Source organism: Pezoporus wallicus, unplaced genomic scaffold, assembly GCF_028554395.1.
Source record: "Pezoporus wallicus isolate ANWC-B61680 ecotype Strahan unplaced genomic scaffold, APGP_CSIRO_Pwel_v1 contig_2721, whole genome shotgun sequence".
NCBI classification, from domain to species: domain Eukaryota; kingdom Metazoa; phylum Chordata; class Aves; order Psittaciformes; family Psittacidae; genus Pezoporus; species Pezoporus wallicus.
Window position 1 is genome coordinate 917,097 of NW_026642515.1, and position 21,695 is coordinate 938,791.

The following is a 21,695-nucleotide window of genomic DNA, read 5'->3' on the forward strand; positions in this document are numbered from 1 at the left end:
TTTTGTTTTTTTTTTAATACTGCTGTATAAGCTGGTCTCTGAGGCATTAATTTGACATGTGGAACAGCTGTCCTTACTTAAAACCTGGCAGACCACCAAAAGGAAAGTGGTTCTATCACAGTTCACAGGGGAGTGCTTATGAGTGTACTCAGAGTAGATGTTGCATATTTTCGTCTCCTGAAATGCCATTCTAGATGTAAGGAATTTATCCTAAATACTGTTCAACTCAAATATCAAACTCAGTATTTGTTTCTTTTCATTTTGGCATATCAGAGGGGAGGAGATTGTTCAGACTGGTTTGAATTATCTTTTTTATAATTCATGATCTGTGGAGAAATCCTAATCAGCTGTGTTCCTCAAGAGTGCTTGCTCCTGCACCTGAACCAAGAAGCTGTTTCTTTCCCTTGTTTGTTTCAGATGTGTTTGGAAAAGGTTGAAAACCAGCTTTGACTTGACTTGAACCAGAAGGATGATATGGGAATGATTTTGGAGTCTGTGGATGAAGTCAGATGGGGATCATTGCAGGATTCTCTCAAGTTGAGAGATAATTTTTGGTTTGCAACTTTTGCAGAAAGCATGCAGTGGCTTTGTTCCACTGAAAGAGACAGCATGGTTTATATAGTTCCAGTACCATAATTAGGGATAATTACAAAAAAAAGTAATTAGAAGAACCAGAGCAATGAGATTGAAAGCCCTTTGGCTACCATATGCACAGTTAAAACTCCAAATACTTTGGAAAAAAATGATTCTTTGGGAGCATTTCAGTGTCGCAGAGTCTTAGCAGCCCCTTCCACTGAATAGAATCCCAAATACAAGTGGGAGAAGGGGAGCAGTGGGCAAAACAAGCTTTGGTTTTGTGGCAAACATCACTGTTCTTGCACCATGAATTTTGATCTGTGGGCTAGTGCAGAAATGTCGCACAGTGATTCTTTGGACAGTTAATGTGTTTGCTTGTGTCTCTTTTGCCTTTAATCAGTTGTGAAAGGCAGTGGTTAGGAAGGGCATTTTAAAGGCAATATTATGTCTTTAAAGAAGTTCATTTTGGAAGCAGTAGTGTTAAAATATTGTTTAATTGTGTCTCATCTTTATAATCACTCCCTAATCATATTGGAATTAAAAGCTTATCATGAGCTCATCTTGCACATATGTTTATTATAAACTGCCACTGACCTATGTAAGAACAATGTCTGAATGCTTCGTGTTTAAAGCTAAATTTCATCTTTAAGAGTGAAAGCTGTCCATTTGCTGGCCAGGAAACAGCATGATGGATAAGCAAAGATAGATGTGATAGAAAGATTTTTGGGGTGCCAAAATGAATAGCAGAACTGCATCCACTTTGTTTTCTAATTTGTGTTGTCCTAGGAATTCACTGTTCAAACAGAAGAAATCCCTCAGAGTATTCTGACTGATTTGGGAAATTCAGTTGTGGCTATTGGCTTAGTGTTAGATGAAGTACGGCAGTTCGGTAGGATAGAATGTTCTCTCTGAATCAGCAGATATGCTGTTTGATGGTCAATGAAATAACAGTGTTGGCCTATAAAAGAAGAAAAAACGTTCCGTGTCTAGATGTAGATAGTAACAATAACTGCATAAAACACAGACTGTGGACAAATTTAGGAAAAATATGAACAGAGTTTGATTGGAATTTGAAACCCATAAAATTCATGAAGAGACAAAAAGCAGTCTAGTGTCAGTTATGCTACTTCGTGCGTGTAAATGTAGACAACTTTTTGTCAGACTCTCATGCTTGGTTCTTGTAAAACAAAAGGATTTTTCTGTTAAGGGTGTGGGGTTTTGGTTTGGTTTGGGTTTTAGTGTTGTAGCTAATTCATATCACCATTTTTCCACATACAAAATCTGTGGGAAACAGGTACATGCAACTTAACTTCAGTTACTCAAGTTGTAGTGAAAGAATGTCATGCTTGATTTCTACACTCACTCTTTAAGTGCTTTGATCTTTCAGTAAATGAGTAATGCGTGTTATCTTGTGTAAAAAAGCCGTCTTTATTATATGTGATGCTCTGTGGGTAAAATGTTCCCTCTTTCATCTTCATATAGTACATTAAAAACTATATTCGACATACGATCTTCCAGCTTATTTAATGTCCTCTGTGTTGTGTCCACACATTGATAATAAAACTGAGACTGTCAGTAGAACTGATTTGGATTCCTTGAATGTTTTTGAGAAATGTTCTAACCAGCTGAAAATACACTGTAAAGAAACAGGGAAATGGTTAAACTCTTCTTTTCAGAAAATTATGAGCTGCCTGTTCACTGGCTTTTTACAGTTGTTTGTGAAGGATGGTTTTTCAGCAGATCATTGTCCTTATTATATAACATTGGTTTAGTTTCAGTAATTTTCTTGGTGGTTTTTTTTTTTGGTGGGGTTTTTTTTTTTTTTTTTTTTTTTGGTGTTGTTTTGCTTGAAGGAATTCAGATTTAAAAGACAAAGTCCTAGAGAGACAGTTACTGTCATATTCATTGAAGGTCTGAAGAATGGTGTATTTTTGACATGGATGGTGTTTGTAGGTTTCTTCCACTAATTAGACAGCAAGGTAATAAACCTTGTGATGCTGTAACTTTAGATTGGAATGGGGTTTTGGCTAAATGAAAAATCAAGTGTTCTTTTAAGGATTTTGATTTTTAATTTGTGATTAGCTTACAAACTGTAAGCTAAGCTAGTTTAATGTTTCTGCAAAAGAAGTTTTAAACCTATAGAATATAGTATTTCAGACTTACTGTTGTGCATACTTTGTGCGGTTGATTAATTAATACTCAGATTATGAGAATTAAAGGTAAAAAGTTTACTGAAGAAGATGCCGTGGTGCCTGTTTCTCAACTTGTTTCTGTGATGGATTTGTGAGAATATGAAAAAGCTTGTATCCTGTTAGAACTGTGATTTTATAATTAAATACTATTAAGTTGCATTTTATTTTGTATGGAAATTTAACTTCTCTAGTATCTTTTTATACTTTTTTAAAGGGATGAATATAAAAATCCTTCTCAGGAACAGCAGGCTGACTAAAAAATTAGCAGCTTACCAGTTACAGTACCTTGTTTGTTTCATTAAAAAGAGGAAATCTGAAAAATGTACTGCTTCCAGCTTTGAGTTTGTTAGCATAAGTTTGTTTATAAAAACAAGATTGATGTTCAGAATGCTTCAGGCACTTGCTGGCTTGCAATATTTTGAGAATTTGTTAACACTTCTTGGACATGAACTCTTCGTCAACCTTGCGGAAATAGTGTTTTGTGATGTATAAGCCATAAGAGTTTAAAAAGAAGATAAATTTAAGCGTGCTGATCCTTTACATCAGGTATACTAGTGGCTGAAGTACATTCTTTTTTCTAGAAGTTTACACTTGTGGCGACATAAGATTCTCCTTGCCTAAGTTCTAAGGTTTGCTTTAAAATGGCAGTGCAAGGATGATTCTCTTTTTTCAAATGTGTGACTACTTTTATCAGATGTCTCCTTGATTAGGTAAGCAGACTCTTTTAACTCACCAAACCCCATTTTATGGTTATACAATTTGCTTAGCCACCATTTCTTGATATTTAACCTTGAAAACCTTCTTTATTCTAGTCAGCCATCTCTGATCATCAGTATTTAGTGAGCCTCATTGAAAAGCACAGAAGATGTGCTAGGAGGTATTTTTGTAATGGCACAAGAATTTTTATTTCAATGTATTACAATAAGCTAAGGGCTTGCAAATTAGAATTTAAAGTCTAAAGTGGGGAAGGTGAGCAAGTGGCTGTATGGTTCTGAGTTACTGGCTGGGCTTAAACCACAGCAATAATCGATGCTCTTGTGAGACCTCACTTGGGGTATTCTGTGCAGTTCTGGTGTCCTCAACATAAAAAGGACATGGAGTTGTTGGAACAAGTCCAGAGGAGGGCCATGAGGATGATCAGGGGTTATCTCCCATATGAAGACAGGCTGAAAAAGCTGGGGCTGTTCAGCGTGGAGAAGATAAGGCTGCATGGAGACCTCGTAGCAGCCTTCCAGTATCTGAAGGGGGCCTGTAAGGATGCTGGGGAGGGACTCTTCATTAGGGACTGTAGTGATAGGACAAGGGGTAACGGGTTCAAACTTAAACAGGGGAAGTTTAGATTAGATAATAAGGAAGAAGTTACTTACTGTGAGGGTGGTGAGGCACTGGAATGGCTTGCCCAAGGAAGTTGTGAATGCTCCATCTCTGGTGGTGGTCAAGGCCGGGTTGGGCAGAGCCTTGGGTGACATGATATAGTGTGAGGCATCCCTTCCTATGGCAGGAGGATTGTAATTAGATGATCTTAAGGTCCTTTCCAACCCGAACAATTTTATGATCCTGTGTTATGGCAACCTTACTGTTGAAGAGAGATCTTCTGTTAGTAGGTACCCCTTTGCCCCTGATATTTTTTACCAGCATGTTTCCTCTTGCTTCCTTATCTATCTTTCTTTATTTGTGTGTTAAATGTAATGATGTGCTGTCAAACTGTAGAATTCAAACTGAAGAAAGTGTAGCGATCTTTTGTTCTGTTTTTTGGTTCTGTGGTTTAGGTTTTTTTCTCTTCCTCCAGGTAGATATCTGCATTGCTTACCAAATTTGTGTGCGTATATGTAATTTTTAGGTGGAGAGAGCAGGAAGAGGACCAGGATGGGAAGAAGGTTGTTGAGTTCTAAAAAGACAATAAATGACATGAGGAATGCTGACAGGGAATGGTTTGTCTCTGTCAATACCAGATCTAAGGGGCATTGAATAACATTATCAGATAGCAAGTGGAAGACAAAAGGCTCTGTTCTCATTGTCTTTGCCATGGGAGCATTTTGATGCCAAAAGGAGGTAGTACCACCGGAGATGGGGTTTCAGGAAGTCTGCAGGTCAAGGGCAGCTGAAAGCTGGGGAGAGGAGAGACAAGAGGCATGAGAAGCAGGTTTTGGTTTGTTCCTGTGTACTTACTGGGTCCCTGCTGTTAGAGGGAGGATATTGGTCTGTCTCAGTGTTAAATACAGTGTTTGCTCTTTGTTCTGTTCAGTTTTCTCCAGCTGAGTTATGCTCCTTTAAGAAGGCGGGGTGGGTGAGGACGAATTTCCATCTGTTCTAGAACTCCAGGGGATTATGAAGGAGAGTGAGAGGGGCCTCCACAGGCTGGAAGATGGGTGGTTTTGGTCGGGGGTGAAGGAAGGATGCGATCTGCAGCAGCCTGTGAGCCCGTGGGTGAAGAAGACATCCAAAGAACCTGCACAGAGTAGGAAATGGAGACCTCTACATATTTGTGATGGAGAGCCCTTCCTCAGTGATTGAGAGCCCTTCCTCAGACCAGGTAATGCTCTGCAGTTCACATCTGGTCAGAAGGGTGCAGTAAACCATGGCTGGATTGTACTGAGGCTAAAGAATAGCCATGGAAGTCTCTCCTGAAGTAATTTTTTCTTTGTTTGAATGGCTTATATTTTTAATTAAAATATTATGTAATTATCTTGACTTAATAGTTTAGCATTTTGTTTTGTTTAAAAACTTGTCAGCCTTCTTTGGGAGCTCAACAAAATGTGTTAATGAAAAGGTCTGAGCGGATCCACCACAAAGCTCTGGTCACCTGAAAAGTAGCATGCTCTGCAGTGTGTTACTTTTTATGTTCCTGGAGAATGCTGTAGTCAAGAATTTGTGAAAAGCATTGTTGGTGAAAATTTGTTAGCTGGGACTAAAATGTATGGTCGTATGACTTAAAAAATCTGGTATGAGGTGGCACTTTAACTTTGTCACATCAAAAAGCGCTAAGTTTGGGGTGATGGATCCTGGTTTTGGTGAGTTTATTTTTGTTTCCTAGGAAACCAGAGTTGTTAGATTATTATATAAATGCCCAGAGAATTTGGATAATTAAAGTTGGCAGTATGCTCCCATAGTTCCCTTAGAATTTATGAAGCAGTTGCAGTGCATCACGATTATCCTGTGATGTCAATACTATGTCTGCTGCTGTGAGTCAGCAGACACGTTACCATTTTTTTACTGTTACCCTCAGTTCTGGCATGTGTTTTTTTAGCACCGTCCTAGTTCTGCCTCTGCATGCCTGGCTTACAGCTATTCAGAGAAGAATCTCATTTACCTGAACACAGATGGTAGTAAAAGAAACTTCTTTTGCTTGCTGCTAGCAGCAGTGGAACATTAATTTTCCTTAATTAGCCTGTGTTTCACCAACTGATGAGAACTTTCTAGCATGCTCTTCATTTGCTCATTGCCATGCAAGTAGTGTATGACAGAAAATGGTGCCTCTCTTAAATCTGCCCTTGTCCTTGCATTGTTTCCGTGCATCTTCCAGCCAAGTCTAATGAGTCAACTTCATTTTATCTGTCTGATTTTTCAGTGTTCTGTCTGATGTGGCCAAATTTAAGGGAGCTTTTTGTACTTTGTACTCCTGGCTCTTAGGTTTTGCATGGTACTGTGCACTTTGCTGATTTAACAGAGCTTGTTTTCATTCTCTTCTCTAAACTTCCATTTTTTTTAAAGCTTGTTTTGATACATGCTCTGTCTGGGACACAGAGGCTTTGTCTTGACTTCTTTCATACTTCACTGACTTTTGTGTGGCCCAGCTTTAGCAGGGCTTTAGGCATGAACATAAATTACAGCAGACACTAAATGGAAATGAAGAAGTTTTGAAGTACAGCTCAAGGTGCAGTGGTAAATGAGGAGTTTATATACAAAGTTTCCTTCCTTTTGAGAAGGAAGCTGTGGGAAGGAATCAATGAATCGAAAGCAGAAATTAAAGAAATTTTTGTGCTGTTCTTGTTTGTGTCAGTTTACAGTGGTGTGGGCATTGCAATGAATCTGACCCCCAGATCTGTACTCTGCTGCTGTCACAACATCACAAACATGTGATAGAAATAAACTACAAAAAAGTAGTAGTATGGACAATAGAGGGGTTTTTTTTTCCCTTTTAGGTGAAAAAAAAAAAAAAGGCATTTTATTTGGGTTTGCACATTCAGACATTAGGGAAACGACAGCTTTAAGGTAGACAGTGCACCCCGATTTTGTCAGCTCTTTTGTACATCCTGATACAATTTCACCTATTCTACTAAAAAAACCTTTTAAAGTTAGCATGCTCAGTGGTCACAGTGAATAGAAATATGCCCAGGCATAAAATTGTGTTGTTTTCTATTTTACCCCTGTAAATGAGGTCTTTAAACACAGATTCTCAGATCCTCATATACAGAGAATCTGAGAGCCAGGTATTTCTCTTGAAAGTTACTGCTTGACCAAAATACAGTCAGGGGGTGGGGGTGGGGAATCCAAACCCCAAAACTGCCCCCCCCCCCCCCCCCCCGATTTATTTTTTTTTTGACAGTGTTTAATCTAAAACCCTGCCCTCTCAGCTGGATTTTTTTGCTGAACCTTGAATGAGGGGTGATCTCACTACGGTCACATAGTTCATGGAAATCGCATGACTGCAATAACCTTCAGAAATGGTCTGGAGACAGCTGATCTAGTAGGAATGAATTCAATGAGAATTGAGATACAGACTTCACATAGCACTGTGCATTCAAGAAGGACAGTGCTCAAAATCCAATTACATCCAGTACAACCTACCAAAATATTTTGATTCAATAATAAGATGTATTTTGCATTCAATGTTTTATTATTTTTTCTATATTGAATGTGTTATCAATGAATTATGTTTTATATTCTGAAATAATACAGATTAAAAAAATCATTACAAGCTGACTGCCTTTGTTATGCACAGTAATGAATCAGCTAGCTGTAGAAATTTCACATTATACCTATTTGATAATGCAATGGATAGATCCTCTAAAAATAAAAGTAATCTTGAAAATACTAATGTGTATTAGTCATTTGAGAAATTCTAATGTGGGAGTGGAAGAAACTACCAGAAGATGAACTGATTTTTACAAATCGTGTCAAATGATGAATTCTGGGCAGTAGTTCTTTTCAGTCACTGCAGAATTAATACAGTTAGACATTTGCAAATAATTGTTTTTAAGCTCATGTGAGGAAAAATGTGGTTATAAGTCAGTTATAATCTTAGAAACAACAGATTTAAAATACCAGTGAATTTATATAAGCAAAAATGCAGCAGCAGGGGCATTATATTGTGTTTGATTTGTGTCTTTTTAAATCTGTTGCTTTGATTTCACAAAAAGTAATATTTTTAGCATGATCTTTGTGATTTTAAGGATTCTACCAGAATCCAAATTGGACTGAAAATGGAATAAAAGATTAGATTTTTAATGTAGAATCATAGAACAGTTTGGGTTGCAAGGGACCTTAAAAGCTCATCTAGTCCAGCTGTAGTGGGTTCAGCAGCAGCAGTCATGTAACTCCCAGTTACATCCCGGGCATGACGTGCTGTGGTATGGAATACCTCTTTGGCTAGTTTGGGTCAGGTGTCCTGTCTGCTTCCTCCCAGCTTCCCCTCCTCCCTGGCAGAGCATGAGACTCAGAAAGTCCTTGGTCAGAGTAAACATTACTGAGCAACAACTGAAAACATCCGTGATATCAGTGTTGTGTGGAGGCTGAAAGTCAAAAAACACAGCACTGCACCAGCTACTAAGAAGGAGAAAAAAATGACTGCTACTGCTGAACCCAGGACACCAGCGCACCTGCGGTGAACAGGCACATCTTCAGCTAGGTCAGGTTGCCCAGAACCACATCCAGCCTGGCCTTGAATTTCTCCAAGGATGGCGCATCCATCCACGACCTCTCTAGGCAACCAGTGCCATTGTTTTACCACCCTCATTGCAAAGAATTTATTTCTCACATCCAGCCTGAATCCCCTCTTTTAGTTTAGAACCATCACCCTATGTCGTGTTGATAGAAGACTCGTTTTACTGATGGTTAGCTGAAGCAAACAGCCAAGTTGAACCTTAAGCATAACCATACATATGTCAAGAAGAAACAAGACAAAGGGTGAAGAATATTCTTTGTCTGTTCAGCTCATTGAACTGGGAACCGTTCCTCAGAAAGTCAGAACAAGGTAAGAGAAGCCAACCTAGGACCATAAAAGGAAAGCAATGAGAAGTTCAGCTGAAGGTCAACAAAGATAGAACCGCCACAGGTCCCATAGACCCTTGGGGCCCTCACTCAAGCTGCACATGCTGTAGGGGGTAGTAACCTGTGTTAATTGGTTCTGGGAAAAAATTATAACATGTATGAGATTTCTACGAATTATAGTGTATATGTATGAGATCAGTGCTTAGAAGCAAGAAACCTGTAAGAATTGGCATGCGCATTAGGCAGAAGTATCCCCTGCGCATCTGGCGCTGCAATAAATAATGCCTGCTTGTTAATGCTACGTTGGTATTAAAGAGTTTTCTGACTTTGGTGACAGTAGAGGATCTCCTCCATGCTCTTGCCGGGAACAGAGTTGAGACTGGCTGTCCTGTAGTTCCTTGGGTCTTTCTTTTTCCCCTTTCTAAAAAGTTTATGTTATCCCTTTTCCAGGCAGCGGGAACTTCACTAGACTGACACAACTTCTCAAATATGACAGATAATTCCTTGGCAACTTCATCCACCAGTTTCATCAGGACCTGTGGATATATCTCATCAGGTCCCATGGACCACCAGGTGCACCGTCAGGTTACTTAGATGTTCTTGAACCTGATCCTCTCCTGCAGCAGGTGGTTCTTCATTCTCCCAGTACTTGAATTTGGCTTCTGTGACTTGGGCAGTGTGGCTGGAGCTGTTGCTGGTGAAGACCATTGAGCATTTTGGTCTTTTCCATGTCCTGTGTGACCAGGTCTCTCATTTCCTTCCAGAGGGGAGCCACATTTTTCATTTTCTTCCTGTATTCCCAATGTACCTGTAGAAGTTTTTCTTGTTGCCTTTAATGTCCTTGGCTGGAATAGCTGGAAGTCCTTTGTACTGCTCTTCATGCGCTTGCTTTCTAACCTGTGATTACTCCCCAATTTCTGGGCATCTCTTGCTGGCACCCGCAGCAGACTGATAGAAGCAGGATGGATTGAGGTTCCTGTCCCCCAGCAACTTTAGTTTAAAGCTGCCTTCACCCGCTTGGCTAGCCTGTGGTCAGGGATGCTTTTCCCTTTCTCTGAGAAGTGGACTTCAGTAGAGCAGCTTTCTCAGAGTAAGTCCCATGATTAGGTAGCTGAAGTAGTTGATCTGTCAGTGGGCTTGTGCTAAAAACTAAATACAGTAGTTACAGCAAGTGACAGCTCTTGATCGTGATGGCACCAAGTGTATATTTTTCTGTCAGAAAGTGATATTGTTTGAGATTAAAACGAACATCATCTTTTTACATAATAAGTGCTTTCCTCTTTCTGCAAGGTTAATAGTTACATTGCTCCATGGTTTCACCTCAGTCAGCAGTGCTGTCATCATTGCTGTTGTAATTTGGGTTGAGCAATCAGAGCAATTGCTTGGCAATTTGGAAGGCTCTCACCAAGCTTGATTAAGCACCAGTGTAATTTGCCAGAATGCATAGGAATAAAGGGCCTCTTCCATAGCTCTCGCCAAGCCCCGGAGAGTCTTTTACCATGTGTGATAGCATTATATCAAGGTCATATTAAGCTCCAGTAATTCAAATTTCATATAATTAAGTTCCTATCAGCCTTTTATGATGACATGGCAAGATGGGTTGATGAGGGCAGAACAGTAAATAAATCCCCCTGATATACCTGAAGGCTGTGCTGCCATTCAGCTTGACCTCAGTAGGCTGAAGAATTAGGCAGAGAGAAACCTAATGAGATTCAGCAAGGGCAAGTGTAGGGTACTGAACCTGGGGAAGATGAACCCAAAGTACCAACACAGGCTGGGCTTGACCTACTTGAGAGCAGTTCACCTGAGAAGGACCTGGGAGTACTGGTGGGTGACAAGTTGATCATGAGCTGGCAGTGTGCCCTTGTGGCCAGGAGAGACAGTAGTGTCCTGGGCTGCACTGAGTGTGGCCAGCAGGCCAAGGGAGGTGACCCTCACTCTGCTCAACCCTGGAGAGGCCACAGCTGGTGAACTGTGTCCAGTTCTGGGCTCCTTAGTACAAGAAAGGCAAGGAGCTGCTGGAGAGAGTCCAGTAGAGGGCCACAAGGATGAGCAGGGGTCTGGACCATCTCTTACGAGAAGAGATTGCAGGAGCTGGGCCTGTTTATAGTCTGGAGGAGACAAGCCTGAGAAGGGATCTCAGTATTGCATATAAATATCTCAAAGGCAGGTGCCAGGAAGATGACTCCAGGACTCCTCTCAGTGGTGCCGTGTGACAGCACAAGGAGCAATGGCCATCAACTAAACCAATAAGTTTCACCTCGACATGAGGAAGAACTCTTTAGGCTGAGAGTGGCAGAGCACTGAAACAGGCTGCCTGGGGAGGTTGTGGAGTCTCCCTCTCTGGAGACATTCAAAACCCATGTTGACACATTCCTGTGTAACCCGCTCCAGGCGGCCCTGGCTTTGCAGGGGGGTTGGACTGGATGATCTCCAGAGGTCCCTTCCAACACAAGTGATTCTGTGGTTCTGTGTTTAGGAAGGGTCATGTAAGACCTTGAACTTAAGTTTATGATACCTGTAAATGCATAGAAAATATTACTGTGCTGTCCGTTCATCATACTGTTTCAGCATCTAAGTCTTTCCTTGAGTTTGGGTGATGGATGTACTTCTAGTATATGTTATCTTTTTTCTGCCTTTTTAAATAATACTTGAATCAATGTGCAGCAGTGGCTTGAACTTCAAAAATCACTTCCAGTTTAGAGTGAAATTGTATGTAAAGTTTTCAGCATGTTACACTAAAATATGAGTACAGATGTTCCATCAATATTCTCATTTAAAAACACTGCTGATGTGGTTAAAAATAATAGTTCTCAGTCATTCAGTATGCACATTCCCATGCTATATGTTGCTAACTTTGATGCTTGTTTACTATCTGAAATTTTCTATATCTGTGCAGTTAAAGATGTTTTTATACGCAAATGTTGTAAATGTAGTAGCAAAGGTAGGCCTCACCTAGAGAAACCAAAATGAAGGATAACTCAATTTGTGTTTGTTTGCAAACATTGAAAGAAGCACAAAGGGGGGTGTGGGTGTATGATAGGAATGTTTCTTCATATGGGCCCAAGTATAGTTACTAGCTGAAAAGGAGAAACAGCTATGAAGAGTGTCTTATTAGAAAATGATTGATACAATAGCTTTTATTAGAAGTCTTTTAAAATATAGACTGATGTTTACCTTTAAAAGATCAGTAAATTTCAGCTGATACTGGTCTGTGGATGTATCTGGCATACTACAGCTAGTGATTTTTTGTATTTAATTATCATGATGATTTTCATGCATTTTGGCATTATCTGAATACACAAACTTTCAGGAAAGTGCAGACAAGTAATAAGACTTACACTGTTCAAGGCAGGGAGCAAGTAGTGTATACAGAAGACCAAATGTCTGTGACTTGTGTGAATTGTTACCAGTGCTCCTTTTCCTGCCAAAGGAGATATATCTGTCTAAAAAAAAGAAAATCGTTTTATGGATACCATCTTTTAAAACATTTCTGTATGTGGTTGTTAATATTTATACACAGAGTTCTCAAAAAATTGAATATACTTTTAAATCTTGGGATTTTAAATCTGGCAGTGTTATTTCTCTGTAATTCCTTTCTTTATTAGCAGTTTGAGTAAATTCACAGCCCTTAAGCAATTCTGCCACTCAGCTGGGTGCTAAGTACTGGGTGTGTACTATAAGTTAAGGTGCTTTTCTTAGTGATTTTGCAGTTACTTGCTTATAGGTCTGATCTTTTTTATTATCCGTAAAGTAGTTTTAAGGTCAGGACTATATTCATAGAGTCCAAGTAACAAAATGACATTGTTTCTGTACTTCACAGACAGTGAATACAGTGACTTTTTTAAAATAATGGTGAGTCATAGGGCCAGTTCAATTTCCAAAAGCATTCTTCTGTACTTTTGCAGTAGGAGGAGATATACTAGGTTGTATTTAAGTGACCGTTAAAATAATTTGACTTGCATTCTTTGAAAGAACAGAAAAAAAATCTGCAGCCTTCCTTATAAATGCTCTTAGTTTGCATATTTTTTCAGTAAGTCACTACTAAGTCAGGAAATAATTTGCTTAGAATAATGCTGTAAACTGCTTCTAATGTGCAGTATTATTTCCACAAAACAGTGTAAACATAATTAGTGTATCTGCATTCCAGGATTCCTCTTCCAAGAGTACCAGCGCCTAATTATATCATGGGTGTCTGTAGTGACCATGCTGCAACCATTTCCTCTGGGTCTAGTGCTTGGAGATATTTCCCCAGAACCCTGTTCTTTACTCAGAATCCTTTTACTTTCTTCCCCTTCCCGCCATGGTACAGATACTTCAAATACTGAAAAGGTCAGTAGTGTATTTTTAAAGAATATGTTGACTTTTGTAGATGCCATTTTGTCTTCTTTGGAAAGAGCAAAATGCATTTAAACCAAAATGCATTTAAAAGGTATCTTTTATGCAAGTTGCAAGAGATAAACAGGTATGGTAGGTTCTTAAAAGAGCAAAACAGTGATCTTTTGTTTGGAGAATCTTTTGAAATTGTCTAAACTTAGTTTTCAGATCTGACCAGAAGCACAATTCTGGGCATAGAATCTATGTATGAAAAGTATGGGAGTACCTTTCATTATTCAGAATTGTTTTCGTTTCCTGACTGTTGCTGCTTCTAAAAATATTTTCCATGCTACAGTATGAAACATGGTATTTTAAATTCCAGTAAAGGCTTTTTGCCTTTGCACCAGTCTTTTGAATTTGTTCTTGCTATTGATGTATCTGCCGTTGTGGTACAGAAAAGGCATTCACTAACTTGCATTTAATTTTCTACCTGGATTTAGGCCATTGAGCATTAGGGACCTGCGGGATTGCAGGCCTCTTTTACTGTAGTAGTCATTGTTTACTGCGAATCTTTTTGTGCTTTAGAAGTATGTTCCTTCAGCTATCATTTTATCATACATAGTGTGAATAGCACACAATAATATTCTTGGCTTTGAAGCTTCAGCTGCAGGAAGGATTCATAAATCTCTTGTAGGCGTGGTGGTAGTACTAGTAGTAATAAACCAAATAGTAGGGCACCATAGGAAATCCCAAGTCTTTTCCTCATAGATGCAAAGATGGTAGCAGTAAGAATAATGACTTTGTGTGCTTACTTACAGTTGTGCTGGGGCCTCAGAGATAATAAATCCTGGGGACTACTTCTGCTCTCGTATCTTTGAGGTTTTAAAAGTGTGGATTTGAAGATACTTTTGTAGCTTTTAGTTATGTATCCAAATTTTATTTTTACAAGACTAATTTTTGATACATTGGTGGAGAAATTTGACTAATTATGCTGTACATCTATTTCTTCATTTGTAAATTTGCAATAACTGGCATTCAGTTTGAGAAGAGCTTTTAAATAAAACAACAAATAGACTGGGCTACCGGAGAGGATTAATTATTCAGGATATACTTTATAGTGTGACAGTGCTTGGAGAAACACAGTAGAACATACATGATGACAAAATTATGACAGTTGATCACTGCTCACATGAAATAAAGTTTACATGAGTATCAAAATAGCTGTTACATAAATGTGCCCTTGAGGACAGAGTAAGGTGTATTATTGTAAAGATTCCTTAATTAAGCTCAGTTTCTTACAGGAGGTGCTGAAACAGCTGCAAGGAAGTATTGAAGATGAGGCAATGGCATCTTCTGGACAAATTGACTTACTGGAACGACTTAAAGGTAAATCTAGAATTATGTTTTAAGTGGGTTAATTTGTTTTTCTGTTACTTTTTCTTTGGGATGAAGTTTTCTAACTGAGCTGCATCTTCATTCCAGCGCTGATTTTGATGGTTGGGCATAGTCTCAGTGCCTCTTATTTTCACCAAGCATTTTTAGACACACTCTCAAAAAAAAAAAAGTGTTCTTTGCTGCTTTTATGCTTTTACTACTGTTAACCTAGAGCTTCATATAAATTGCTTTTGATGGAACTTACATTTCATGCAGTTCTTCAGAAAGAAAAGATAAATTGTTTAAGTTAATGGATTAGTTTCACCAATTGTCTAAAATTGTTTGCATGCCCTGCCCTCTCCATATCATATTACTGGAACTGTATCTGTCATGCTGTAAACTGAAGCCCCCTTCCCTAGAGCAGATTCTGGAATGTGTATCATCAGATTACATGGATGTGCAGAGCAAGCCCAGACTGCTAACTTTCTGTATGCATCCATTGTACCTACTACTGAACTAGAAATACCACAGCAGATGTATATATTTAAGGGCCCTGTTGTGAACAGTACTGTCATCATTTACGAGACAGTGAAGCATCTGCAGGATCTCTAAGAAGGAAACTATTAGGAAGTGGGCCAGAGGAACAGTTCATATGACATTTCTGCAAAACTCTTGTCCATTCCATAGGTTCTCTGGGCAAGAGGCAGGCAGGCTTGTGTGGAGATACTCTTCTGGTTGTCAAGATTGCAGTTTGGTCATCTGCTCAAATGTGTACCATCAAGATTTTTTTTTTCACATTATGTTCTTCTGATATCCATGCAAAATTTTTCCATCAAAAAATAGATTTCTGTAGGAAAGAAGAAATTAAGATGGCAAAGATCTTTCAGATTCATGCTGTTGAACATCAGCTCTGGAAATGTTTGCTCTTTATTATCCAGAACTAAACTTGGAAAGTACCAGCTTCCCTGGAGTGAGGTTACGGCCAAAGGTTTCCGTGCATTCATCTGGGAGCCGGGAAGGGTCTGTGTCAAGCCGTTCAGGAGAGTGCAGTCCTGTTCCCATGGGATCATTTCCAAGAAGAGGATTTATGAATGGAAGCAGAGAAAGCACTGGTTATTTAGAAGAGCTAGAAAAAGAGAGGTAAATTCCTTTGTTTATTTATCCAGTATGAATTGACTTCTAATTTTATCATGAAAGTTTACTGACACAGCTAGTATTTAGCTGTCATGCATATGCTTTGATCACTAGTACTTTTATCTTGACAGGTAAGGAAGACAGGAATGTACAGCAAATATATATATTAAAAATATATACATTAAAAAAGAATGCACACCAAAAATATATATATGAAAAAAAATATTAAGACACATCGTACAGTTTCTCCCGCTTCTTCCTGTATGCGTTTTGTTGTCATTCTTTGTTGGCTGAAGGTTATTTTGTTTTATCAGCAGATTGTCAGCATGTGAGATATACTTAGGGCAGGCAGAGCATCCCAAATACTGCCATATCTCCTCACCACTGTTGACAAGGGCTGAAACTCTAACAGTGTGATGGTGCAATCTTTCTCTTTCTTGCAAAAGCTTGTAACTGCCATAATTGGTTGATCAGTTATTTAATATTAGCAGAAACATACGTGGTGATTCTTCTCTCAGGAAGAATGTCTGCTGAACAAAAGTATTTACTCTTATCTTCAAGATGAGGATTCCATCTGATGTTTTGAGTTGACAAAATCATGGAATTTCTTTTCTTGGAAGGTGGTGGTATCCATTTAATAGGAAGAACATACTTTCAGGACATAATATAGATTTGTAGCACTTTATCAATCACCTAAAAAGGAAATGTGAAAGTAAGAGACATGCAGCACTTCTCACTGAAGACATCTTTGTATCTTAAAACAAACCTGACTGAAATCCCAGGTGTTTTCAGAAGCCTGTCTGTAAGATACGGTTTCTTGAAGATTTGGTCATTGACTGCTTGTCCTGGATTCAGCTGTAACAGTTATTTTTCTCCTTCCTAGTAGCTGGTGCAGTGCCATGTTTTCGCTTTAGTCTGAGAACAGTGGTGGTAACACACTGATGTTTTAGTTGTTGCTCAGAACATTTACCCTCATGAAGGACTTTTCAGTCTCTCCTATTCTGCCAGTGAGGAGGATCCCAACAGCTGACTGTATTGGAGGCTGAAATCAGCCTGATTGATGAGAAGGATTCTAAGGTTCTTTAGACATTTTTCTCCATGGTAAAGACAGCTTAGGCAGTGAACTGGTCTTTGTTCCAGATAACAGTGAAAAAAGGGATAAGAAAAATTTAATTTCACATGAGCGTAGGCAGTGTTACTGTCACAGCTGACAGGGTAAAGATTTGTGCTGTAGAGATGATCTATAGACACATGGCCAGATCTCATCTGGCTTTATTATTAGTGACATGATGGATAATCCAAGCTGCCCTATTTTTTGTACTGTTTCAGGGAACATGTAAGAACATGTAGTGCATAGATGTGGACCCTGGGTAGCCACATGAATCAGAAGAGGGTGGAGTGTAGGGGTGTAGTGTAGGACCATGCATCTGAAATCACTAGCTGAAAGAAAATTGTCCACTTATTTTCCTATACTTAGCATCTGAACTTGTTTGGCATGCTTACTAAGTTTCTGTATTTCTGAGCATATGTATAAGTGTGGTGTTTCCTGACAGAACGTTTTTTGATCGCTGACACAGACTTTCAAAGAAGTCATGGAACCTGACAAACCTCAAAATATTAAATGATTTAGAATAAGTAACATTTTTTGGAAACCTGCAGCAGGGGAATGTTTCCACTCGGTATCTTAAGACAGTAGCACAATGCATGCTGCTCACAGGCAGTATGGGCCAAATGGTGTATTAACTGTGTGTCATCTTGGCAGATTCATGAGAAGTTTATTAATAAACTAATTCACTAGATGCTTATTAATGTAAACAAGAAACAAGAAGAAAGTGCTGAAATTTGTTTTGGATTGGAAAAATTGGTTAGCTTGCCTAACAGTGATTTTCTAAAGCAAAGAAAATGAATCCAATGATTCAGTTACCAGAATGAAGGCAAAATTGCTTCTTTCTTGTTTGCTTATCTCTCCTCTAATCTGAAAGTCAAAAAAGAAAAGGGAAAAGTGGGGGTTATGTTTTTAGATTGCCAATTTAGAATACAATAGGCATTAAATGTCTTCTGCTTTCTGTCTGGTTATTTCCATGTGTGTTTGGTAATACACTTTATCAGCAACAGAACTTTTCAGAGTACACTGCAGATTACTTCTGGTGTTGGTTTGCCTTTTGAAATTTTCAAGGTTTTTTTCATCACCTGCTAATTAAAGTGGAAGTATTAATTGTAATTTACATAATGCAAGTTGAGTAGCATATAGTTTGTTTCTCTCTTTTAGCTGGGAATAACATTGGCATAACTATGCAGAAAAGATTTTCAAAAGAAGAAACCAATTTTCTGCAGTCATTCAGCTTCCTATATTGTTGGGAGCTTCAGAAATACCACATTAGAGAAGTCTTTCAAAATACCCATGCTTTAGAAAAAGCAGTTAAAATTGGAAACCTTTCGTTAACTGATAAAAATAGTGTTAAGTTCCAAAAGCTTGCTTCATTTGCCTCGCTGCATTCTGATTGAACTTGACAGTGTATGGGAGAGAACAGAATTTTCTCTGACACTGTGAAAGTCCTGATGTAGACAGTTTTGGGATATAAAAAAATGGAATAACTGCACTGGGTTTTTCCATCAGTTCTTTTTCCATGACTAGTAACAGCTCTTCCGCCTTAAATGTTCTCCAAACCACAAGAAGTTCCAGGAGGCTGAGAAAGTTATTCTGGTTGGTGTAGTATCTGATAGCAATATTAAGTTCAGGGTGCAGCTTACCAGACACATCTACAGAGACTTGCTGCCTGTTTTCAACGAAATTGAAGTGCAATCTGCTATACGTATATATACACACGTATATATACACACATGCATATATAGCAACCTGCTATATGTAACCTGCTGTACCAACCCTATAATAGGCTTAGTGCTGAGAGACCTTAAAGACATTGTTAAAACCTTGGATTCTCAGAGAGCAGTGAGAAGGACTAATAATCTCAAATAAGCATTACTCAAGCAAAATTGCACTATTAAGTAGAGAAGTCACCCTCAGGTCATGCATTATAGTCTTTACGGTGCACTGATGGTTCCTAAATTCTTTCCTTGCTTCTAGCATCCATTGTGCATGCCAAAGCATATTGAATGACTGTGTCTTGCAAACTGAATCCCCTTACATTTTACAACAGGAACTTAATCACACGTTCACTTAGCTGAAGGTAAACCTTCTGGGTAATACTACCAGTTCTTTGACATCCAGAGGCAGAATTAGTCCTCTCACATTTGCAGATCCTCATATGGTAAAAATACTTTCTGTAAGGATTGCATTAATAATGCTTTTGCAAATTTGATTTCACATACTGGGCTATGATAAGTTTCTCTTGCAGCTGAAATGAGGGACCCTGTCAATTCTAATTTTCCATTAGAATAGTAGACAGGTCACTTGCATTGGATTATAAATGTTAAATCATCAAAACTATTTTGAAACATTTTTAAAGCAGTAACCAAGACAGATCCTCTAAAACAAGTATTTTTAAATTCTTCCACATCAAGTTCTGTCTTGTTGAAATTTAATTATCATCTCAAATCATGACTGGGATGCCTTATCAAAGTAGTCAGGGGCTGTGGTTTTGTTCTTGATGACTTACAGTAATTATGCGTAATGTGTTCATATGTTATGTAAAGGTTCATGTGGCTGTTGCTCAGTTTAGAGTTTAGAAAGGGGGGTGCAGAAGTTGAGGGATGGGAAATAATACTGGACAAACTTGTACTGCAGCAGTCTCCTGGCTAAGTGTTGATTTTAGCTTTTCCGTTAATGACCGATATTAAAATGTCAGAAGGAAAAAGAGTGCTCTTGGAAGGTGTTTGTAAGAAACTAATAAATGTGTATGAAAAAAACCCAGCCAAACAAACAACTACGAAACCCAAAAAAAACCCCAACAAACTGAAAGAGTTGCTTCTCTGTATATCCCTACTAGCCAGATTTTGCCTGGAAATGTTACTGTGTGTTTTGGAAACTTTTGAAACAGTGCTATAAAACTATATTGATAAAATTTACGACTATATAAATGTAGTTCACGAAGGATTTATGAAATAGTATGTAAAACTTCTTATAGTTTTTTTTCTTGGTAGTCTGCATATATTCTTATATTTCTTACATACTACTTAGGTATGCTTATGATAACCATTTAAAATGTTTTAAACAGCTGTCAATGAATCCTTTCTATAACATTTGATGGAAAATACTCTTAAAGTATTTTTAATACAGAAATACCTTGGGTTTATGTGCTTTACTCATAGTTTCGGTATTGTTAACAAAGTTAGTTTGTAGACACTTGAAAAGGTTGATGGGATAATTTAATTCAGTAATGTGATTCAGCGATATATATGCTCCTGTAAGAATCAGGGCTTTTCTTAAATGTAGTTTGATGTATTGTACAAAGCATATTGTCTGAAAGAGGCAGGACACAACATAGCACACAGCTAATAACTGGGTTTTGGTTTGGCAGAATGCCTCTTGGCATTAGATTTCAAAGTAGTTTTGTGGAAACATACAGGTATTTTCCTCTTCTATAGCTATGGACCTGATATACAAGAAACTAGTGACTTCCTTAGCATAGAAAAATGGGTGGTGTTTTGGGCCAGGGAATTGCACCCACCTTCCCAAATGTCTTCTTAGTGCCGCCTTCAAACCTCGTTTCTCGTTCAGTCTTTTTTTAATGGGTATCAATGCCTGTTTCTCTACTTACATGTGTTAATGAGGTCTTAATAGCGAAACATTTCCCACTTCTGTTTTTAATAGATCTCTTTTGCTTGCTGAGCTTGAGAAGGAAGAGAAAGAGAAGGACTGGTATTATGCCCAGCTTCAGAACTTGACTAAAAGGATTGATAGTCTCCCCCTTACTGAAAATGTAAGCAGCTTCAGTTTGCTTGGTCTTGTATCTGGCGCTATGATCTCTGTTTGGATGCTGTGTATATTTAATGAATTCGGTAATGCACTCTACTATCATTTTAATCTACGAAAAATTTTATTTATTATGTAAAGCTAATATAGCCTAAATAATGCATTTTTTTCATACATAATTTTGCACATTACAATTCACAACTATCAGTATAAATGTCAGTGATAGAGGGGAAGACTGAAAAATCCTTTTGAAAAATTAATTACTTGTCAGTCTGCTTCTTCAGCTCTGTCCCCCAAAGGTCTTTTCTCTATCCAGTCTGTTACTTAGTGGATTATTTTAGTTTTGAGAGGCAATATTAGCCTAAGAGACAATCTACACAGGAGCTCTTAATAACAGCAAGTAAACTGGAGCTTTAGCCTATGCAGCTATTGTTGCTCCAGGCTTTTCCTTTGGTGTCTCCAAACTATTCATAGTCAAGTCACCATTATCAAGGATAATGAAGATGTCCGACTAGTAGCCAGATGTTCCTGACTTGTGATGAATGATAACTGTCTCAGTGTTTATCTTCTATATTTATTATTTGACAAAACTTGCAGGTATATATTCTTGTTTTAATAATGCAGTCTTATTTTAAGCACCTGTTAATTACGTTTTGTTTGTTTATGAAGTTTGCTGTGAAAAAGTAACTGTTCTGCTTTTGTTCAGAGAAGTACATAGTTAATGTAAATGCTGTTTGCTAAAATGCCCTCTCTGTACTTCAATTTCAGTTCTCCTTGCAAACAGATATGACCAGAAGGCAGTTGGAGTATGAGGCAAGGCAAATCAGAGCTGCAATGGAAGAACAGCTAGGTACTTGTCAGGACATGGAGAAGCGAGCACAGGTATAGTTTGCCTTTCATTACTAGAAGGAATAGAAAGTTTTCCTGCGTTTTTCTTAAATTATTGGTAGTTGTATTTTTAAACTGTGTGTAAACACAGTGATAGCCTTAGAGGATTTAGTTAGCCGTTCAAATACAGA

The 21,695-nt window shown here is 38.3% G+C and overlaps 1 protein-coding gene across 10 annotated transcripts in view; it reads left to right on the forward strand.

Moving 5' to 3' along the window:
- Positions 1–21,695, forward strand: part of APC (APC regulator of WNT signaling pathway) — an 83,720-nt gene that overhangs the window by 36,158 nt on the left and 25,867 nt on the right. For 9 of the 10 annotated variants that reach the window (XM_057430866.1, XM_057430871.1, XM_057430868.1 and 6 more), the window contains exons 3-6: positions 14,597–14,681; positions 15,608–15,809; positions 20,575–20,683; positions 21,445–21,558. In XM_057430866.1, coding sequence (XP_057286849.1) covers positions 14,597–14,681; positions 15,608–15,809; positions 20,575–20,683; positions 21,445–21,558 — 510 coding nt within the window. Of the gene's footprint in view, positions 1–14,586; positions 14,682–15,607; positions 15,810–20,574; positions 20,684–21,444; positions 21,559–21,695 lie in introns of all 10 variants that reach the window. The other variant, XM_057430874.1, reaches the window with a different exon arrangement.